Source organism: Cervus elaphus, chromosome 12, assembly GCF_910594005.1.
Source record: "Cervus elaphus chromosome 12, mCerEla1.1, whole genome shotgun sequence".
NCBI classification, from domain to species: domain Eukaryota; kingdom Metazoa; phylum Chordata; class Mammalia; order Artiodactyla; family Cervidae; genus Cervus; species Cervus elaphus.
In genome coordinates, this window is record NC_057826.1 from 16,561,638 (window position 1) to 16,584,322 (window position 22,685).

The 22,685-nt window shown below is 46.2% G+C and overlaps 1 protein-coding gene and 1 long non-coding RNA gene across 4 annotated transcripts; one reads left to right on the forward strand and one right to left on the reverse strand.

Annotated features, from left to right (window-relative positions):
- Window positions 1-3,979: 3,979 nt before the first annotated feature.
- On the reverse strand, window positions 3,980-9,527 carry LOC122705462. Of its 2 annotated transcripts, none has more exons than XR_006344104.1 (3): window positions 9,393-9,527; window positions 8,826-8,862; window positions 3,980-5,173 (listed from the first exon to the last, which is right to left on the reverse strand). It is a non-coding gene; the product is annotated as an uncharacterized LOC122705462 (long non-coding RNA). The 2 variants fall into 2 exon arrangements; XR_006344105.1 differs by lacking the exon at window positions 3,980-5,173 and adding an exon at window positions 5,949-6,002.
- A 754-nt stretch (window positions 9,528-10,281) lies between these two features.
- PROX2 (prospero homeobox 2) lies at window positions 10,282-20,951 on the forward strand. 2 transcript variants are annotated; one of them, XM_043920821.1, is made up of 5 exons: window positions 10,282-11,034; window positions 11,329-11,607; window positions 15,732-15,839; window positions 16,901-17,095; window positions 18,616-20,951. In XM_043920821.1, the coding sequence occupies exons 1-5, from the start codon at window positions 10,312-10,314 to the stop codon at window positions 18,799-18,801; spliced, it is 1,491 nt and encodes a 496-aa protein (XP_043776756.1). In that variant the 5' UTR covers window positions 10,282-10,311; the 3' UTR covers window positions 18,802-20,951. The 2 variants fall into 2 exon arrangements, with proteins under 2 accessions (XP_043776756.1, XP_043776755.1); XM_043920820.1 differs by having other exon boundaries at window positions 10,282-11,607.
- Window positions 20,952-22,685: the final 1,734 nt, after the last annotated feature.

The window sequence follows — 22,685 nt, forward strand, 5'->3', positions numbered from 1 at the left end:
ATAATTCATGGGCACTAGTCACACAGACCACCAGGGCTTCTGAAGTGGTTCTATCTCAGTCTGTCAACGGTCAGGGCTGTGCCTACTGGGCCGTCATCTGACCTCCTCTCACCATCTCCACTATCAGCCGGTGCAGCAGGGCAAGCTACTCAGGGCTGGACCAGAGATGAATGGGTGCCTCCGCTCCTGCCCACAGCCACATGGCACTAATGCGGGGGGCCCCCAGAAGATGAAGCAGAGGTGAGGTCATATGTGAAAACCCCTGAGTAGAACATAGAAATGCTGTATGTCCTTGAGATATGCCACTTAGCACAGGTCTTAGGTGGCAGCTAAAGTTTGCTGAGCCTGCTACGGACTTGGATGGAAAGCTGTTCAGAAATACCATGGGTCAGGCAAAAATGCCAGAGAAGGCACTGGCGACCCACTCCAGTACTCTTGCCTGGAAATCCCGTGGATGAAGGAGCCTTGTAAGCTGCTGTCCATGGGACCGCTAAGAGTCAGACACGACTGAGCGACTTCACTTTCACTTTTCACTTTCATGCATTGGAGAAGGAAAAGGCAACCCACTCCAGTGTCCTTGCCTGGAGAATCCCAGGGACGGGGGAGCCTGGTGGGCTGCCATCTATGGGTTCACACAGAATCGGACATGACTGATGCAACTTAGCAGCAGCAGCAGCAGGCAAAAATGCATTTGTATATAAACATGATTAAGTGATTGTTATTATGAATCACTGGTGGTGGGCCCTTAGATCCCATGATAATCTGCTCAGGAGAGGCTGTTTCAGGATAAGGTGCTTCCTTCCATATTTCTCTAACCATATTGGGGCAGTGATCTACTAGGCTGGTCCAATCAAAATCCAACTGAGTCCAGGAAGTGAATGAATAAAATCCTGCAAAGACAAACACTAAATTTTCCCAACCCAGACCTGGAAGGAACATTATCAAGGAAACAACAATAAACCTCATATAAACCTCGGGCTGAGCATCAGTCACAGGGATGAGAATGAGTCAGTATCTCTCGGGCTTCACATGGTGCTTCTTATCTAAGGACTCCCCGTGGCCAACCTTGTTTTATTGACTGGTTCTCAGTGGCCCTGCTGGAGTCTGTCGGAAGTGCTTGCTGTTCCACAAATGTGGACACATCACAGAAGCAGAGACACACCCTGTGAGCTGCTGGTCTCACCCTGGCCTACGCTGTGAGCAGCTCTTCCCCTTTGTCCCCTTGGGGAAGAGCTTTTGGGAGATCTCGAGAGAGATCCCATGGAAGGGCACAAACTCACAGGGAGAAAGGCTCTCAGGTCAGGAGGTGATCTGTGTAGTTGAGAACACCCCAGATACTGACTGTCTTTTCAGCTGGTGCCCGTGACCTCAAACACTTCAGCTGAAAAGAAATGACACAGAGCTGCTTTCTTATGTCTGTTATTTACTTGAAATTCAACCTCACCCGCATTTTGCCCTTTCAAGTTATAAAATCCTGCATAACTCTGGAGTGATCTTAGGAGGCCTGAGTTCTGTGCTTGTGTTTGTAGCTGAATTTGCTTCTCCAGCGGGGCTTTTCCTGTCTGATGCCCAGAAATGTACGTCTGGGAAAGAAAAATGCATGTTTTGTTTGTTTGTTTTAATAGATCCCATTTTTTTAGAGCAGTTTTAGGTTCCTGGCAAATTAACCAGAAAGTACAGAGATTTCTTATATATTCTCTGCCCCTAAATATTCACAGCCTCCCCTATAAATGCAAATTTTTAATTATTCAAGGCAAGGGATCCCTTTTTTAAATTACAAGAGTGAGAACATACCCATTAAAAATATGGAAAATACAGAAAAGTTAACAAAAAAAAAGAAACAGAGAAAAAAATTACCTAGGGTTCCATCACCCCCAAAGAACCATTGCTAACAATTTAATATATTTCCTTCTCATGCTTTTTTCTTTGTATTTTTAATATGTGATTTTTCTCTCCCACTTTTTATTATACAATAATGTCCTACAAACTCTTCTCAAACATGATTTTTTAAGTGACTGCATGACATAGCATCACATAGATGATACCATACTTTATAATTTATATATATATATAATTTAACCATTCTCTAGCTTTATAAATAATATTAAGGTGGTCATTGTTACATAAATCTGTGGGTATTGCATCAATTTTCTTTTTTTAATTTTTAAAAATGTATTTTATTTTTTAATAATGTCTTGATTTTACTTCTTAGATATAGAGTCATTGACTCAAATGACATAAACATGTTTAAGTTTCATAATATATGCAACATAACTATTTCTCCCAAAATATATGAAAAATGAGCAAGAGATACAAATGGTGAGATAACGTTTTCACCTATCATGTTGGTGAAGATTTAAAAGACTGACACTGACAAAGAACTGACATGCCCAGTGTTGGTGAGGATGAGATCATATGTGTTCTTTTAAAGATGTGTTGCTAAGAGAGCAAACTGACTATTTAAAAGTATATGTACAAGTAATGCATGAGTACCTTCTGAGGAAACTTCAATTAATACAGAAATACAGTTAAAATTAAAATTAAAAATTCTCCTTCAGACCCTCATCTTTACCCCCAATCAGTTGGTACTTTTCTGGAGGGCAGGTGGGTGACAAGTATGAAAGTTTAACATACACCTAGTTTCTGACCCAGAATTTCCACTTCCAGAAATGTAACTTAAGGAAATAATATGTTCCCAAGGATATAGATAGGAGTGTTCATCTCAATACCATCAATAATAATAACAATAGCTAACACATCAGCAATTTACTATGTACCAGGAACTGTTCTAAATCCATGACATGACATTGGATCCTTACAACAGCCCTATGATAAGGGTGCATACTATGGTTATTCCTGTTTAAGTGAGAGGAAGGCTGAGTACCAAGAGGTCCCAAAGCTAGTAAGTGGCTCTAAGGATTCCGTCTGGGCAGGCAGCCCTATGTCTGGGTCACGGAGTGGCCACTCGTGGTCTCCTCTGCAGACGAGCTCCATCATCAAGCGCCCTCATCCCTGCCAGCCATGACCACGGGTTTCTGCTGAGGTTCCCACCAGCCCACAAGCAAGAGCAGGCAGCCAGCACCTCCAGCATCTCGGCCAGTGGCCACCCATGACCGCCAATGCCACCAGGGCTGCCTGGGTTTCACTTTCAGTAACAGCTCCTGCGGAGGTGCCCAGTACCAGGGAGGCCAGCCCCTACCACCCCAGTCCCCTCAAGGCCGACTCGGGCACGGATGGGCCACCTTCTTTTTCAAGAAGTCCACACCCCTATTCATGGCCACGGTGTTGAAGTCCTCAGTACCCTAGCGTCCAGCGACATGGTCACCTGTGACCTGGCTTGGAAAACCATGAGGAAGCAGCAGCCTGGTGCTAGCCCAATAAAACCAACACCAGGCCCCCGTCCAGAGTGGCCACCGCCCGCCACCGGGCTTCCTTCCAAGGCCCTAGGTGCTAAGAGCCCTGCCCCACCCCTCCCCTTCCCCCAGCTCCCCACCTCAAGACTTCACGGACAGTAGCCAGCAGAAGCAGCTCCATTCTTTAACATCCAAAGAGCAAAAATGCCAAAAAGGCAGTTCAGAGAATCTCCCTCCTTACTGTTGAAGCCACACGAGAACCTTCCCAACACCCCATAACTCTGTGCCTGGCACCAAGTGGAAAGTCAACCAGCAAAAAATTAAAAAAAAAAAAAAATCCAAGTGGATTCCAGGGTCCCTGCTCTCAACTCCTCTCTATGGCTATAACAATGAAAACAGAGGAATGTCCCTAGAAAGGGGCAGAGGAGCCTGGCGGGCTACTATCCATGGGATTGCAAAGAGTTGGACAGGACTGAGAGACTAAGCATACACACACAGGAGGAGAATTTACCAAATAAGTTATGGTCCATCCATACAATGGACTACTATCAGCTTTTACAATGCTGCTGTAGATTAATGTTCTTTGACACAAAAAAGGGAACAATGGAAAGCTACAGAACTATGTATGATTCCATTTTATTTTTTTTAAATAAATAGAATTATGAAAATTATGGAACTTTGTACACAGACAAAAAATTTGGAAAAAATGATGAACACCAAAATGTTGGCTGTGATTTTTTTTTTTCTGGGAGGCAGCGTTATAAGTGTCTTTCTTCTCCTACTAACACATTTCTGTATTTGGGAAGTAAAATGATCCTGTATTACTTTCATGACTTTCACTTTTCAAGGAAAGCAGTAAACCTATTTTTAAAGGGTTGTGACAATGGTCACATCTGTCAGTGAGTGTGAGAGTGTTACTAGTTAATTTTCAAACAGACAGCATCGCTGCTTCAAGCCACACCCAGATCCAGGGCTCGGGCAGCAGGCTGGCCCCAGCATTAGAGGTTTCCTGTTTCTTGGCTGCCCGGGTGCAGAGTTTCCATGGCTGTCCTACAGAGATGGGCGTGACCGTCTCTGGGCAACCGGCCACAGCAGTGTCTGGCTGGACTTCCAGTTTCTGACATCAAAACATTCTTGCTGATTTTTGCTTCATCGAATACACTGAGTCCCGTCCTTGACTCTAATAGCTGTGCCGTCCCGGGCACACGGACCACACCAGAAACAATACCTTCAATAACCCACAAGGGAGATTTGGCAGTTGGTGGTTCTGTGCCCTTCTGTCTGTTTCTGTCTCCCGGTCTGGCTGTGTTGGTTTTGTTTCACGCACAAGGCTCTGCGCTTGGTGTTGGAGGGATCTGAAATACCTTACCTCTAATGAGGGGACAAAATTCAGTCCGAATAAAGTGCTGAGAGAATATGTAATTGAGCACAAACCTGTCTGGTGACAATTGGTGATCAGGCACTACTTGGGGAACTCAGAGCCTGAAGCAGAGGGCGGGGATGGGGGGAGACACAATGATTGCTTCAGAAAGGAGCGGGCATTTCAGTTGGATTTTAAAAGAGGAGGAGAGGTTCATCAGGTGGAAAGCAGAAGGGCTTCCAGGTGGAGGGAACAGCAGGTGTCAAGATCTGGAGGCATGAAGCAGTTTGGTGAGCTCAGGAAACACAGCCCAGGACAGCGCAACACAGGTAACGGTTGAGGGCAGGGGCTCCAGAGGAGTTAGAGTAAGACCATGGTTACCAGGAGCCCAGACATCTGCACCTTACCGTAAATAGGAAGCTAGCAAAGGCTTGGATTCCATGGAGGCGCGTCAGCAGACCTACATTTTAGAAAATTAATGTCAATGACAATGTTGCTGAGAAAATGGAAACCATCAAAAGGGACTTCCCCCACCGAGCTCCCATCACCGCGTCTACCCACCTGCCAGCACCTGCCCACATACCTGCCTTTCTCCTCCACCACCAATGAACTGAGGGTTCTCCTCTCTAAAGTCAGCCCTCCTCGTCTGCACCACATCACATCCCCTCCTTCCTACCCAAAGACAAGGCTCCAGAAATTCTCCCCCTCTTGTCTATATTAACAAATATTATCTTTCCACAACAGCGTTGCTATTAGCCTACAAATATCCTGTGATGCCTCCTATCCTGAGAAATTATCTTTTTTTTAATTTAATTTTTATTGGCGTATATTTGATTTACAATGTGGTCTTAGTTTCTGATGTACAGTTATACATGTATACTATTCCTTTTCAGCTTCTTTTGCATTATAGGTTATTACAAGATATTGACTACAGTTCGCTACGCTATGTAGTAAGTCCTTGTTGTTCATCATTTGCTTTGTATGTAGTGGTGTGTATCTGTTACTCCCAAATTCTGAATTATCCCTCCTTCCAGCTCCCCTTTAGTAACCATAAATTTGCTTTCTATGTCTGTGAGTCTATTTCTGTTTTGTAAAAAAGTTCATTTGTATCATTTTTTTAGATTTCACTTATAAGTGATATCATATATTTGTCTTTCTCTGACTTACTTCACTTAGTATGATCATCTCCAGGCCCATCCATGTTGCTGAAAATGGCATTATTTCATTCTTTCGTATGACTGAGTAGTATTCCATTGTATGTATGTACCACATATTCTTTATTCATTCATCTGTTGACAGACATTTAGGTTGCTTACATATCTTGGCTACTGTAAATAGTACAGACATGGGGGGGTGCATGTATCTTTTTTTTTTCTTTTTTTTCCACACAGCAAGCAGGATCTTAGTTCCCCATTCAAGGATGGAATCTGTTCCCCCTGCAGTGGAAGGTTGGAGCCCTAACCACTGGACTGCCAGGGAACTCCCTGCATGTATCTTTTTTGAGTTAGAATTTTCTGCTGATATATGTCCAGGAGTGGGATTGCTGGATCATATGGTAACTATTTTTAGGAACCTCCATGCTGCTTTCCACAGTGGCTGCACAAATTTCTATTCCCACCAATGGCGTGGGAGGGTTCCTTTGAGAAACGCTCTCTGACCCCACTTCTCTTTCCAGTTACTTTCCTATTTCTCTCTTCCTTACAAAACACCTTGAAAAAATTGCCACAGTCAATGTCACCAATTCCTCTTCTTGCCTCTCCTTAAAATTCAGTCCAACCAGGCTTCCCCTGCCCTCCACTCCCCCAAAAGTGCTCTGATAAAGACTCCAAGTGACTCTGAATAACATCTGGAATTACTAACTTGAACAGTCAATTCACAATCCTTATGTGACTTGACCTCTCCCGTCTCCTAGAAACACTTCTTTCACTAAACTTCTTCCTACTTCATTGATTGCTGTTTATGTTTCCTGTTTGGGTCCCCTCTTGCCTAGCCTCTTCATGCTATTAAGTCCCAGGACTCAGACTTCAGCCCCCTGCTCCTCTCTGCCTACATTCACTCTTTGATAAGTACATCCATCTACATACCTGCAACTCTTAATTATTTATTTTGAACCCAAATCTCCCCCACTGAACCCTAGGCCTAGTTATCCAACTGCTTTCTCAGCATCCTCATTGAGATGTCTGATCATTATTTCAAATTTATCACTTTCAAAACTGGGCTCCTGATATTCCTCCTCAAGTCTGCTTCTTCTGTAGCCCTCCCCGTCTCAGTCCATGCAACTCCATCCTTCTAGGCCGAACACTTCGGAGCCATCATCAGTGATGCTTCTTTTTCTCTTGTTCCTTACATCCAATCTGTTATTAATAGTAAACCCCACTGGTTTCAACATTGACATATATCCAGGATCTGACACCACTTCCCACTTCTGTTGCTGTCACCCTGGTCCAAGCCATCTCATCTGAATTATTATCATCTAGATGATCACAAGAGCCTCCTAAGCCATCTCTCTGTTTCAACCCTTGCTCGCCATGCCTAGTTTATTCCCCACCCAGTAAAGAACAAGCCTTTTAAAACTAAGTCAGGTCATGTTGCACATAGTGTTCCAATGAGTCCTCATTTATCTCAGAGTTCACAGTTATCAACAAGGCCCTGTATACTGGCCTTCCATTCCTTACTAAGTTATTACATCTGCCTCCCTTTGCATGATTGTTAGCTCCACTTGGGCAGAGGATTTTGTTTGTTGTCACCACTCAGCCCATATTTGTTGAATGAATAAATGAATGAATGTAGAAAAAGGACCACAGTGAGAAGCTAGAGGATGGGGACCAGTCATGAGGTATTGGAATTGCCCAGGTGAAAACTTATGAGATGCGAAGTCAGGAAAACATAATGGGAACAATATGGCAGAATGTAGTTCAGAGCCATTTTTTCCCAAAATTTACCAGCCATAGTGACCGCATGTTGAGGATAAGAAGATTGGCAGGGGTCAAAGAGGCTCTCCAGCTTCTGGACTGAGCAAGAAGATAGGTGGCAGAGAGGAAAGGCAGAGCGCAGCCATGGAGTCTGGGTTTGAAAACGTTGAGTTTAGGAAATGTTCACTAAAAATAACTATAACCAAACCCTTCTTCTTTTTGGAAGCTGTGCTGTGCTTTGCTACTCAGTCATATCTGACTCTGTGCGACCCCATGGACTGTAGCCCACCAGGCTCCTCTGTCTATGGGGATTCTCCAGGCAAGAATACGGGAGTGGACTGCCATGCCCTCCTCCATAGGATCTTCCCAACCCAGAGATCGAACCCAGGTCTCCTGCATTGTGAGCAGATTCTTTACTATCTGAACCACAAGGGAAGCCTATGAATACTGGAGTGGGTAGCCCATCCCTTCTCCAGGGGATCTTCCCAAGCCAGGAATCAAACCAGGGTCTCCTGCATTGCAGGCAGATTCTTTACCAGCTGAGCTACCAGAAAAGCCCCTTTTAACTGAAAATATACATGGTTTGTGTTATTTTTGTTTAGTCCCTCTAAGTTAAAATATCAATTGTGCCAGTGTAGTGATCATTATTGCTTAGAAGGCAGCTAATGTATATGCAATGATCCACTTATGCTTATTAGATGATATGATTTAAAAATTTTTTTTCATATTATACAAATAGTGTATATTCATTGCCAAATGATCACAGGAAGTTAAATGTTTCTCTCTCCAAGAGGTGGTAAACCATCAAAACTGTTGGTAAAACTTGGCAATAGCAAATTCTTTCATTTATATTAATGTGGCAAATCAGTGATTTTTAATTTTAGTAATTTACAAATGTCTTACTTATTCAAAGCCAGAATCTTCTAATTGACCTGAGAACCTAACCTTTCAGTGGCACTTCCCTCAAAATGGCACTGCAGCTGCCATTGCCTCCTACCCTTCACCCTGGTGCTGACATGAAGTTGCCCTCGGAGAGCTTGTGTTGAGTGTCTGCCAGCTGCCAGCCAGCTCCAAGTGGAGGCTGTGGTCAAGTCTACCAACTAGAACCCCCTGGCTCCAGAAGAGCTGAGATTTCCTAAAGTATAGAATTCCAAGCAAGCTTCAAGATGAAAAATGGAAAGAAAGCAAAATCTCTCCTACCAGCATTTGTACTCAAGAAGCAATCAAGAGTGGAAATCTGTAGAGAAAAAAGAAATTCATTTAAATTTTCTAGGAAAGGATGAATCTGCTTAAAAGACAGAGAAGTCAGTCTCTTAATGCAGGTCTTCTTATCTTTGGGGAGGGAGCTGAAGTGTGTTTGCATTAGAACACTTGGAACATTAGTAACTGAGAGCCATTCTTAACCTCAATTTCCCTGTCTACAAAATGGGAGAATTACACCAGCCATTAAGGTTGGTGTGAGATGTAATGACTTTACATATATGAATGTTTCATAAGCTCCAAGTGCCTTATACCTGCTACCCAAAGCCTCCTGCACACACATTAGCTCCTGATTCGAGTGCAGCGCACTTTGATATTCATGGGAATAAAACAGCTTTATGCAGTCTTTTCTAACATTGCTCCCTCATTCTCCCATACCTTCATCCCAGTCCTTATTGTGCTTTTTCTTCATAGCAGTTATCACGACCTGAAAATGTACTTTTTTATTCTCTCTTCCCCTGCTAGATGTCCTGCTCTACGAGAGCAAGACTATGCTGTTTTACTCACCACAGACTGCCCAAGTGTCCAGAAGAAGTCTTGATGTACAGTAGATGCTTAAAAAGCAGCTGTGAGAAGGTTGAAAGATAAATGCATGATCCGACTCTTTCAGGAGCAGGATTGCATAGTGGTCAAACAGCGTGTTCTCAAACTTCAGTTTGCTTGTTTCAGAGGCAGGTGCCCTAACACAGCACTGAGGACTTCTGATTAAGCAGGACTGGCGAGCCTACTGGATCTGCTATTTTTAACAAGTGCCCAGGGTGATTCTATTGCAGAAAGTCATTCTAAATCAAGATAAATCTTATTCTGACTCCAGCCTGACACTAACTGTATGACCTTAGGGAGGTAACTTCTTAATTCCTCTGAGCCTGTTTCCTTTATCTGTAAAATAGGACTGACAGCATTCCCACGGAGCTGTTATGAGAATTAAATTAGGTAATGGGTGTAAAGTTATGGGCACAATGCCAGTTACGCAACTGGCTGCCACAATCATTATTATGGATTATTTTATTTTTATGTCCTGGCAGGACAAGAACTTTCTCCTGGGAGGCCTGCTCTTGGGAATGTCTTCAAAGTGTGGTCGGGACCAGCAGCAGCATCACCCGGGAGCTGGCTGGGGATACAGAATCAATTGCTGCCCCACTCCAGACCTGCTGACTCAGAATCTGCCTTTTAACAGGATTCAAGCTGATCTGTTTGCACAGTCAAGTTGGAGAAGCACTGCTCAAAGTCACAGGTCCTGTTATCTCCTGTCTCTGTTTTCAGAGTCTGCCCAGGAGGTGGGTGAGCGCCCGGAATCCCAGAGTCTGAATCCTTCCTCTAAGTGGAGAGGAGAAAGCCCCAGATCCCTGGAGGTGCACCTCCAGCTGAGAGCCTCCAGAGAAACTCTCTCGCAGAACCCTGACTACAGTGTCTGTGGAGCCAAGAGATGGATCCAAACTCCAGCTTGCTTTCGGGTCCAGCCCAACATTCGACAGAACCTTGCATGGAAGGTGGAAGAAGCCTGTCCCCCAGGGAGCAGAGCAGATGCTCCCCCTTTGCCTGGAGTCAGGTCCCCGGCTCCAGCCTCTCTGACCCTAACTGCTTTGGGGATGAGCACATCCAGGCAAAGAGGGCCAGAGTAGAGACCATCGTACGAGGCATGTTCCTCTCCCCAACCCCTCTGGGGCCAGGCAGGGCCCACGCTGGGGATGGCCTGAGCTGCCCAGAGAAGGCCTGGGGGCGGAAGAGGAAGCAGAGCCTTCCCGCTCAGCAAGGCCCCCTGGAGCCAGGCCCTGCCGGGAAGCGGGGCGGCGGCAGGAAGGGGGGCCCTCGGGTGAGAGGACAGCTCCACCTGCTGAGGCAGCAGGTGAGACACCTGCGGGAGCGCGTCCTGCGGGCCGTGGAGCCCAGGGCCGCAGCCCAGGGCCCTGCGACGGCAGACCAGAGGCACGGCCCTGGGCCTGGGCCCTGGGGGGTGGACAGCGACCACCACCACTGCCCGGGGTCTGTCGGGGACCTCTCCAGGCTGGAGACACACAGAGCGTCTGAGGTCCAGTACCTGCCTGAGGGGCCCAGGTTTCTTCCCTCTGAAGCACGGGCCTTGCTGGAGAGTCTGAAGAAAGAACTGACGGGGGCCATATCCCAGGCTGTGGACTCGGTGTTACAGAAGGTACTGGTGGATCCATCGGGGCGCCTGACTCAGCTGGGCGGGAGGTTGCAGGGGCCCGTGCCAGATGGGAGGAGTGAGCCCTCGCCTCCCGAGGGCGGTGCCCATAAAGATCCGCTTCCTCTGGCGGCCTTGCCGAGGCGGGCCCAGCCACCAGCAGGGGCTCCACTGGGAAGCTTATCACTGGCCAAGTCTCTAGATCCTCCCAGGTACCCCATCTCTCCGAGAATGATCCCCAAACCCTATCAGGCTCCCCCAGCAGACTGTCCCTTGGTGGTTGCACCTGCCCACATCCAGGAGGAGCAGATTCTCGGCCAGCTACTAGGCCATGGGCCCGGGGGCCGCTGGAGGGGCGGTCTTCCTCAGGACCCGTCTGCCCGGAGCCAGCCCTCCTCGGAGGTGGCCCTGCGACCTTGGGGAGCTGCCAGACTGCGACCTTTGGCCTCGGGCCAGCAGCAGTGCCCCTGGCCCTTCACGTCCACCTGTTTGGAAAGACTGGCCCTCGTTCCCCCAGTGAAAATGGAGCCGGGTGGCCTGCAGGCTATCACGGACACGCTTCCTTTCTCTGCAGCCCACATATCCTTTTCGGGTAATCGGGGTTCTCATTTGTCCCAGCCCAGGGAGACAGGAACTCCAGACGCTGAGGGGAGGTTAGGGGACAAACCACTGCTTGGCTCGGGGAACTGCTCTGTTCTCCCGGAGGAGAGGGGCATCTTCTTAATGTTCGTTCTAGGGCTTCCGTCCCCTGTGGCTCATAGCTGTTAGGTTCCTGAGAAAGTGGTGGCCATATTCTGAGATCCAAGGGTCTGGGAGGGTTCCTTCACCTTCTTCTGTAACATAGATTCTACCACTACTGAATTAATCCTTTGGGTCTGGAAGGGTTTTGTTTATTTTTAAATCCAAATGGGCTCCCAAAATATGACAAAAACACCCTGTGGAAGGAAGAACCCCATCACTGAGACATCAGCTGCTCATACACCTTGGCAGTGGCCTACACCTAAGCAATGGCCTTACCTGAGACGTGGCTCCCAGAACCTCTTGTCTCTTCAGGCAAAAAGAGACATCTCCTTAAATGAGACATCTCATTAAATTGCATCTCCTTGTGTCTGTGGAGTCACACAAGCAGGGGTGAATAGTCATGCCCCTTCTACCTGCACCAACTAGATAACTCATGGGCAATACATGAGGGGCCAGAAACTTGCGGGGCTGATGGGAAAAGGGGAGATTTTCTTCAGGGACAAGACCTGAGGCCAGGCGAAAGGGGTAAGAAGACTTCAGTTTAAGGACTAGCTTCTAAGCTGCTGCTGAGCAGAGAGCTGGGTGCTGCATGAGTGGAGGGAGTGGGGGGTCCCCCGCCGGGCAGGCTGTGGGGCCCAGGCTGGTCTGCAGGGGGTCTGAATCTTACTGCATCATCTTTGCAGGCCTTAGGGAGAGCCCACTCAGAAGCAGGCGTTTCTCCAGAGTAACCCTCCCTCAGGAATGTAAAAGTTGTTGAAGCAAGAGAAGTGTCTTGGGTAAACATTGGGTTAGTTCCATTTCTGTGGGACTTCTCAGAGCCTTTTTAGCATGAAGTCGGATGAAAACCGCGAAGAGGAGAATGTATACAGTCCCACATGCATCTAACCAAAGAGCTCTCTTTCAACCAGCATCTTGTGAGATTAAAGTTCCTGAGAACGTATTTTGGATGTGGCTTTTTTAGTGAGCCAAGCTCACGCTGCTGCTTCTCAGGGACAGCCTTAAATTGCATCTCCCTTGTGCCTGTGGAGTCACAGAAGCAGGGGTGAATAGTCTAGCCCCTTCTACCTGGCAAGCTCTGGTGAAGGCGGCAGGATGGGGTGGAACCCACTCACGCCACACCAGGCTGGCTCTTGGTTCCTAGGCTATGAGCGCCACCTGCTGGTCACAAGTGTTGGCAACACAGCCCAAGCTTGGACACCCCTGGGTTCTTTTCCTGGCAGGCCGGGAGCAACAGCCACAAACAAACCCAATGCTGAGAGCATCTTGCCAGCCACCAGTACCCCTTTCAGGCAGTAGACACAGAGAGATCACTGTAGACAGATTTTCTTGTCAGGTGAAAGCCCTGAGTGAGAGAAGCTATCTGTGCAGGACTTTGACAAGAGGCTACTGATTAAGACTCCCTGTCAGTGTCAGGTTGTGGAAGAACCTCAAGAACTCAGTCCCCAAAGATTCTCCGCTGATCTTCCCCTGGGAAGGGTATTCTGCTATTTCAGAAGAGCACCTCCTGTGTGCCTGGACCTGCCTTGTGAAATGAGGCTTGGGCTCCGAGAGCTTCAGGGGGTTTTGGGGGGCCACCCACAGGGCCTGGCTGCCCCGATCAGGTATTGGGCTACCTTTGCAACAATTGGGGGCCCCCAGAAGCATCCTGGCCCCAATTATTCTCTCATTCTAGAATTATAGATTTATTCTTCTGGGGCCATGAAAGCCCAGAAGAGCAAGATGCTTACGTCTAAAAGAACTTTCCATTCACATGATGCCCCGGTGACCAGGTGGAACGGGTATGATGCTGAGGCAATGATGAGGGACCGCACACCTCCTGGGCGGCAGGCACTGGGACCGGCAGTTCCCCTGTGCGCTGCCACCTAGCCACAGTTCTGAAACTCAAAACGCTCTGAAAACCTCTGATTTCTTTCTCCTAAGGTCGATGGGAAATCCTCTCGGTTGCAAAACCTGCAAAGCGCAGGTTTTGACCTGCGCTGCGCGCTAAGTCGCTTCAGTCATGTCCGACTCTTTGTGACCCTATGGACCGTAGCCCGCCAGGCTCCTCTGTCCATGGGATTCTCCAGGCAAGAATACTGGAGTGAGTAGCCATGCCCTCCTCCAGGGGATCTTCCTGACCCAGGGATGGAACCCACATCTCCTGTGTCTCCTGCATTGGCAGGCAGGTTCTTTACCTCCAGCGGCACCTGGGAAGCCCTACGTGTGCTGATAGGAGGCCTTTTATAGACTATCTCACTTAGCACAATTAGTCATTGATTTTGCTGTGGGAACTTTAAACTATCTGATTAGACAGCTGCCACAGACCCTGCTGTGGGCAGTGACTAACACATCATACACACACCATATTGCCCTGACAAGATAAATTCTGAAACCTGGTATCTATTTGGCCCACTGTTTCAGAGAAGGGGTTGTGAGCCCAAGTTACCTCACCATCCTCAAGTATCCACTCTAGATCAGTATCCGAGAGGGACAGAAGCAGGCTAAGTTGCTCAGAGTCAGACAGACACATGCAGAGCCAGGATTCAAAGCCAGCATCTGACTGAAGCGCGTTTCAACCACTACACTCCACAGTTTAGAAATAGGGCCCAGAGAAGGTAAGCAGCTTGCCTAGGGTTATACAGGACTAGGTGGCAAAATCTATGATCTGAAGCTGGGTCTTTGAACTCCCAATCCAGGATTATTTCCATAGCACTTACGAAGGATAAGAAGTAGGGCTAGTGAGGCAGGGGGCAGGGGCCTCCTGGACAGCGGCCTGGGTGCCTGGGCCAGCTATAGTTGAAATCAGTTGTCTGGTTTCCTTCGGGTAAACTGACATGTCCTCCTGAGAAGCCTTCATTGTCCTAAAGCTCTCAGGCTTCAGCTCCAAGGTCACCCTGAATGCTTTCCACACAGCCCTAGGATTGTTCCTGGGAATGCTAAGTGTTCTAGCGTAAGACTCTTTATTTCCCTACCGCCCTGGTGCTAGATTTTCATGCCACAGCCCCCTGCTCTTACTAAAGGGGGAGGGATCTGTTCCCAGAGTGAGAGGCATGGGTTGGAATAGAATCGCCATACTTAATCATGGATTAAAGTTGACAATTCACTTACTCATTCCTTCATTCACCAAACATTTATTGAGCACCTACTCTGCTCCTAGCACTGGGCTAGGCACGTGGAATACAAAGATGAACGGGTAAGGCCCTTGCTCTCAAGGAGCTCACAGTCTAAATGGGGAGGCAAACATGCAATAAAAACCCCAATCACATCATTCTTACAAAAAACAGCTTATACAAAGAGCTTCCCAGGGTAAGGAAGGCCTAATTCGGCAAGGAAGGGTTTCACAGCACAGGGGGCATCTGAGTTGAGGTGGGGAGGGTGAGGGGGAGCTTCTGCCAGGCAAATGGAGAGAAGTGCAGCCCGGCAATTCGAGCTTCTTGAGCCAAAGCAAACTGTGATCTGGTACTCAGTCTGGTTAGGTGCCTGTTGGCATCAACACCACAAACTCAACAATGAGGGCCAGAAAGGGGACCATCTAGTTGATTCCTCTCATTTTACAGATGAGGAAACTGAGATAGAGAGGAGAAGTAAGTCTCTCCTTGGGGTTTTGAAATGGTTTATCTGGGGGACAGCTGCCATCTCTTCCCACCCTATTGTGATAGCGTGCATGCACGCGCACGCACACACACAGACACACACACTGAGTACAACAAATTGTATCTGCTATCACACATGCCATAGATCTTTAACACATCAAAATGTTTTTTTAAATTCTGCAACTTTACTGTACATAGATGGTATTCAGCATCTGGAAAGAAAGAAGTTTATCTGATCATACTTGCTAGAGAGAGAAAAATGGAGCAAACACATCATTCAACCAGAAAAAATTTAAATAGAAACCATAAGGAACAGGACAATTTACCATTTGGATAATTTGACAAAATCATTTGATAAACTGGTCTTAGTTTTCCTTGACCCTGGGCCAAATCCAGGAGGGCCTCAATCCTGGTCACTTGAAGAAGGCCAAACTAATGTTTTTCTTCACACGCTACCCCAGCTCCAACCTCCTGAAGGCTTACTTCCCCGATGTTCAGGTAAAGTCCTTCAACTGAGTTCCAGTCTCTGCAAAACTCCCAAGTGGCCGCAGGTGTTTCCCACGTTGAGTCAAATCCTAGGTCATCATCTGCGCACTTTAGCTCCTCTTCTTGTTGTGGCATTTTTGTCCTGGGCTGGGAAACTGAATAAACAGGGGTAACTTTGGGGGTGGGAAGGTTGGGTCTCTGAATTTAAGTTTCTGAGCTATAGTTAAGACCCAGAAACACTTGAGGAGGGAGGCAGGGTTACAGAACCAAGAGTAAATAGCATCTTTAGCCTAGTGTTCTGTCTTAGCTGGAGACACTATAAAAAAGAAAGAATGTATCGAGAGTTGGACACTGTAGCTGTTAAATTTACCTTTGAACTTTTGTGTTTCAAAAATGAGTGAAGGTGCATACAAATCAATGTGACAATAAGAAAAATCAAGCTCTGGGGGTTGGAACCAGGCCATGCATGTTTCCATAGTTTCAGAGGGCCTCCTTTACCCTGGGGGTTGGGTTAGGGCCTGCTGATACTTTGTATCTCAATCATCCCACCCCCACCCCCAGCCTTTTTTTTTTTTTTTTTTTTTGAGCTATTTCCCTCATACCCAATCGCTTGTTTCATCTCTGAACCAAGTTCTCATTTTTTGATTCATTCTGCAACTCTGAGTTGCCAATACATAGTCCTCCGATCTATACCATTACCCCTTCCCTTGGCTCTTTACCTTGCAGAGCGCACCGGGGCTGTGATGTAATCTACCTGGGTGGCTGCAGAAAATGGGACCACATGGATCTTGACCTTGGGCCCTCCCAAAGTCACATTTAAGGAGTGAAAAACCTTTATAAGTCTAGGCTATAAAATACATTTGTTTTCTACTGGGCATTACAGCTAATTCAGATTTTTCCATGTATAACTGTATAGGCTTAGAAAATAGCTGTGACTTCTGTTTTAAAGAAAGCCCTGTTTAGTGTGAATTGAAGCCACTCTTGCTAATCCGTGCTGAATTGGAAGCTGACAGTTCTGACTCTGAGCACCTTGTGACAAATGTCTGATTTCATGGAGCCTGTTGTTTGCACAGTTCAACCGCTGCATCACCTCCCAGATGATCAAGTGGTTCAGCAACTTCCGTGAGTTTTATTACATACAGATGGAGAAATTTGCCCGGCAAGCGATTTCCGATGGTGTCACAAATCCCAAAACGCTGGTGGTTCTCCGCGACTCAGAACTTTTTCGAGCTCTCAATATGCACTATAACAAGGGAAATGACTTTGAGGTAAGACCGTGCACTTGGGTCCCAGGAGGTCTGACGAGCGCCTTCCCTTTGTCACTGGAGTTTTAGAAAAGATCCCCTTCCATGTCTGTCCTTACGTCACTGAGAGCAGGGCAGCCTGGGACCCATCTCTGTACCATCCACAAAGATGAGGGCCTCCGCATCTTCTCGTAGGCAGCAGGTAAATGCCACAAATTGAATCTCCAGTCAGTCTATTCAGAAACATGGGCAGAGATCAGGTGTTATGCCGTTTTAGACAATACTCTGTAATGACCGGGTTTGACACCCTGCAAACCTTCTTGTCTTTGCACCAGGAGGCCCAAGATAAATACCGGGCTCTCGCTGCAGCACTGCTTCTTGGCCAAGGTTTTCTTTACTGCAGTTTCTGCTCATCATTTGGTTCTTATCTTTATTCTCCCTTGAATAGTTTTATCTGTGGGCCTTCCATGGCAAGTCATCTCAAATCCTTTCTGGAAGTAATAGACAATACTTAAGCTGCTCAGTCCTTTGGGGGTCCCTATGAAGGCACGCTGGTGGCACCTTAGAGGTAAAGCATCAGTGAAGGGTGAGCAAGTGGCCCAAGGGTCATCAGTGAGAGCTTGTAATCTTCCTTGCGTGTGGCCAACAGCTCTGTTCGGCTGGCATCTTGTTCTGCGGTGCCCGGTGCGTCTGGTTACTGAGCACAGTGCCCTCTTCTCGCATTTCTCATGTGACTGTGAGGTCACAAAGAGCAGTGTATTGAGGCCTCCAAGAAAGCGAAGAATTGCTGGCATCCGCTGGTCAGATGCCCCATCAGAATATGTTCAGAAACCTAAGCCTACCTGTGGGGAAAATGGGCCATGCCTCCTTTGAGAGGCTCGTGGGGGTCCAGGCATGTGGGTGGGGGGCAGCACTGCGTCCTTCCATGTGGGGGTGGTCATCTGGCAGGCAGTGGGGGCAAGCCCCCAGCCAGGCTGGATTTGGAGGCCCTGTGGGATGTCCCATCGTTAATGCTGCCAGTTTGGGTGAGGTCCTGGAACATAGTCTTGAGCCCTCTCCACCCCCAAGCCAAATGGTTGGCTTTGGAAGCAGGAATGATTCCAAGTCCTTTTAATCCAGTCCCCAAAGAAGGTGGAATGAGGTATGACAGCCGTAAGCTTGGGGGGCGGTTCTTTCCACGTGAGACACTAAGGAAAAGAATACTAAAAACCTCTTTTGAACCACAGATTTCATTTCAACCAGAGTCAGAATTTCCCACTTGCTAAAAATGTCACCCATTAATGGAATCAGCTACTGCTACAGAGGGAGTGTCCTTAATCCATTTTTTCCCAGGGCTGTCTCATCAGGATCATCATTTTAAGGTCTGTATTTGATGAGGGAGCAACGGATTCCTGGGGCTGCAAAAGTCAGGGGCCAGGAGAGTGGGGGTGCTCTGATCAGCCTGCAACCCAGGGAACTGGCAGCGTCGGGCAGTGAGGTCTGGATGGCGCCAGGCTTCACAGCCTCACGTTTTTTCTTTCTCGTGGGTCTCTTTGGGAACGCAGGTCCCAGACTGCTTCTTGGAAATCGCCAGCTTGACATTACAGGAGTTCTTCAGGGCTGTCTCCACAGGCAAAGACGCAGATCCTTCCTGGAAGAAACCCATTTATAAAATTATTTCGAAACTGGACAGTGACATCCCAGAGATATTCAAATCTTCCAGCTATCCCCAGGAACTGTTTCGGAATTAAGATCCCACAAAGTGAGGAGTGACTGGCCTGGCTTTCCTGGGTTTGGTTGTCAAATGGCAATCAGTACCTCTGTAGTCATATAAAGAGGGCATAGGGAGAAATCCCTCAAATAGGTACTATGACCGTTTTTTGATCCTTTACTTCCTTTTCCAGAATTACCAGAGGTTTAACATTAACTATAAAATACTGTAAAAGGAATACAATGGTTTGGAACCAGAACAATCTCCACTCCACTGTTTCCAGGTATCATGACCCTGGGAACCTGCAGGTGTCTCTGCATCTGTAAAACAAGGTTGTAAGGATAGAGAGATACATCTTAGAGAACTCTGTGAAATGTTTTATTACTCACTACACAAATGTTCTTTTCTTCCCCCTTCAGCTTTCAGATAAAGTTATCTTATTTGGAGTCTTTTTTTTTTTTTTTTACAAAGTGCTGTTTTTAGTTACCTATTTATCAAGCTTCACCTATGTGCAAGACACTTTCAAATGCATTACCTTTAAGCTATTTATCCCAAAAAGTAGATATTATCTTCATTTTAAAAATAGCCAAACAGAATCTTAGAACTGTGAGGTAAGTCGCCAAAGGCTAGGAGGCCAGGGCATTTGGGTCAGGAGGGGTGGTCAGGAGCACGGAGGCACCCACGACCTTCTGAGGCCAGGCTGCCCGGGGACCGCCTGGTGCTGCCGCCCGCGCTCAGCACAGGCCACCGTCCCCGGTGAGCGTCCAGCCTGGATGCGGCACTGTCTTCTGACAACCCCTGCCTGGCACTTAGGAGTGCTTTGTCACCCGGATGTCCACCGATCCTTTCAGCAAAGCCAATACAAACTTTCTGCAGGACTTGAGTGTTGTTATACATTCACAGTCATCTGCTGGAAGTTTATCAGCAGTTAAATAACCCAAACTGTCTCTAGTCGACCAATGCCTCAAGCTCCTATGTGCCGAAGAAACTGAACTTCAGGCCGTGAAAGCTAGAAAGGGCCTGAGGGGCTCATCTGGCCCAGCTTGCTTAAAAGAGGAAGGAGGAAACTGAAGCTCAGACGGGAGGCTTGTGCATAGCCTCACAGATGATGAATGGCATAACTGAGACAAATACGGCATCACACAGAAATGGAAACTCCCCTGCTCCATAAGGACCTTACAGCCCATGATCAATCTTTCACAGATAAAGGAATCCAGGAAATCAACTTTTTTTTTCTTTTCCCCCTGCTGGTCCAACACAAATGGCGACTTGCTCTGAGCATATAAGCAAGACCTCCGGAATGCTGGGTAATTGCAGCATCCCAGCTAGTCAGAATCAAGTCTTTGAAAGCATGCCAAAAGTGCACAGGCCAGGGCAGGCATCACTCAGAGCTCATTCCGACTAAAGGGTGTCTGTGATTTCATCAGCTTACTGCTTTCTCCTGTACAGAAATTACTATATCAACTACCCTACTTTCTTGACTTTTCAGGTCAGCTGGATCAGAAAGGATGAAGTTTCTAAATTATTGCTAGATGTATCAACACAAAAAGGTAGTAAAGGTGACTTTCTTTTGAATTTTCTCTTACTCCAAACATCCAAGGGGAAAAACAAAACCAAAAAAAAAAAAAAAAAAGAAAAACACTCAGCCCGAACCAGTCTTTTGGGGTTGTTTCAAGGTTATTTGTAAGTGTCCTTCAGTACATCCAACTGCACTCAGATGATCTTTGCCCTATTTTCTCCCACAATGTTCCCTTTACAAAAATGAAAGACTCTGCCAAATCTAAGTTTTAAAAGTAAGCAAGCACTGAGTATCCCAAGCAAAGGCAATCAGTTATCTGTGTTTGGAGACAGGAGAACCTGCTGTCCAGAGTGACATTACATAGTTATTTAAGACATTCATGGGAAGCAATTCCAAGTTCACATGATTGTCCAATGTGGAACAGCCACTTTCTGTCCCAAACCTGAAATTCATTAGCGTGTGTTTTAAACACCGAGCCAAGCCACCTCCAGGGCACTGAACCTTGAAATGTACAAGCTCAAATTGAAAACACGTGTGTGCCGCAGTCTTTCCAGGAAGTGTTCTCTAACCACTGAGCTAAACACACAAGAATGTATAAATACATATTCTCTGCCAACAGAAGAATTTTCTATTTTATTGTATTTTTCTGTTTCTACCAAGAATGGAGGGAACACATTTGGAGTGTAAGCTGAGCTGGTTATTGTGTTCTTTTAGCAGTCATAATATTGCCAAAGGTCAATTGTCTATTCACCTTTTCCTTCCCATTAAGATGCACGTGGGTACTATTCTCTCCCAAATTAAAACATGCTCAGTGTCTAGTCAAATACTGCGTAACTGTCCAATCCTTCATTGATGGACAGTAGGGGCTGGACTGTGGTTTAAGATTATGGCACTACTGAGGGATTAATGTCCAATTATCAATTAAAAGCAGGCAGTTAATTGGCATTCCATGCAGGAAGAGGTTCATTAGGACCCTTTATTTCAAACATGGTTGCATTTAGCATACACAACTCCAAACCAGATTCATACAGTAAATAGGCCAAAGGCATCTCCTAGGTATATAAGGGGCACCTGAACCATTTTCTTTCCATCAGAGAAAGTGTACACCTGGCAGAGATAGCACACCACTCTTTTAAAAAGTTGCATACCCCAGACCCACGGAGGTACCTAGGTCTACTCTTTAAAACGTGTCTTTGTTTTCAATGATGTAGAACCTTGAGAAATAAATAATTTAAAATAAGGCTTCCATAACATAATTTTACATGCGCCTTTAAGAAAATACGTCTTTTAAAGTCAAATCCTTAAATTGCTGAAATTTTGGTGACCAGTTTCCTGGATGAAGTGTTATCCTAAATTGTTCATAGTCTCTTTTTTAAAGTGAAGTATAGTTGATGTTTGTTAGTTCCTGGTGTAGAGCAAAGTGTAAATGCTCATCATCACTGATCCCTTTTTTGTTTCAATAGTTTAGAAGCTTTGCTCTGTAAAGCAAATTGAACATAGTTTGATGATTCATGCGTCCAAAACAAAATAGAAATCTGAAAAAATCCATTTTTTTTTTAACACACACTCTATTAGGTACCTGTATAGATTTCATGTAATGTAAGATCATTTTCTCAGGACTGAGAAAATCAGAAAAGGTAATGAAATAAAGTGGTGAGGGAGAGCTAAAGTTATAGTTCTGTCACGGTGATGCTTCTGACAATATGGCAAGTATACTTCTGGTCAGATTTAAGTATATATAACACACACTGTAAGGAATGAGCTCTGGTTACCTATTTGAGATTATTGATAATGCATGCTGAGGTAGATCATGGTACCTATACTTAAAAAGATGTACTAGGTGCTCAGCTGTAGAATAAGATAATGAAAGAAAAGGGCATTTTTAAAGGATAGACAATTCCTACAGACCAGAAGAAGCTCTTTCAGATTATATAAACTTAAATAGTACAACCAAGTGCCCAGGAGTTGATGCTCAATCATGTTGTTTTAGAAAATCAGATGTGAGGCCCCAGAGAAGAAACGGGAATGTCTGATGAAACATTGAGGACAGGTACAGATAATGAAAACAGTACAGGAACACCCACCCACCCACCTCCAAACTCCACCAGTTTCACATGTTCATACATTCCTTGAGGAACCTGCCTTCTCTGTCACTGAGTCCCTTGGGGTTGTTTCTCACAATCTTATCCTTCATACTCATAAACTCTTAGCTTTGCCACTTTGGAATTCTCCATAGTCACCCCTTAAACGTCAGATCCTAGTCTTCCCTTCAGTTCAGTTCAGTCGCTCAGTCGTGTTCGACTCTTTGCGATCCCATGGACTGCAGCATGCTAGGCCTCCCTGTCCATCACCAACTCCTGGAGCTTACTCAAACTCATGCCCATCAAGTCAATGATGCTATTCAA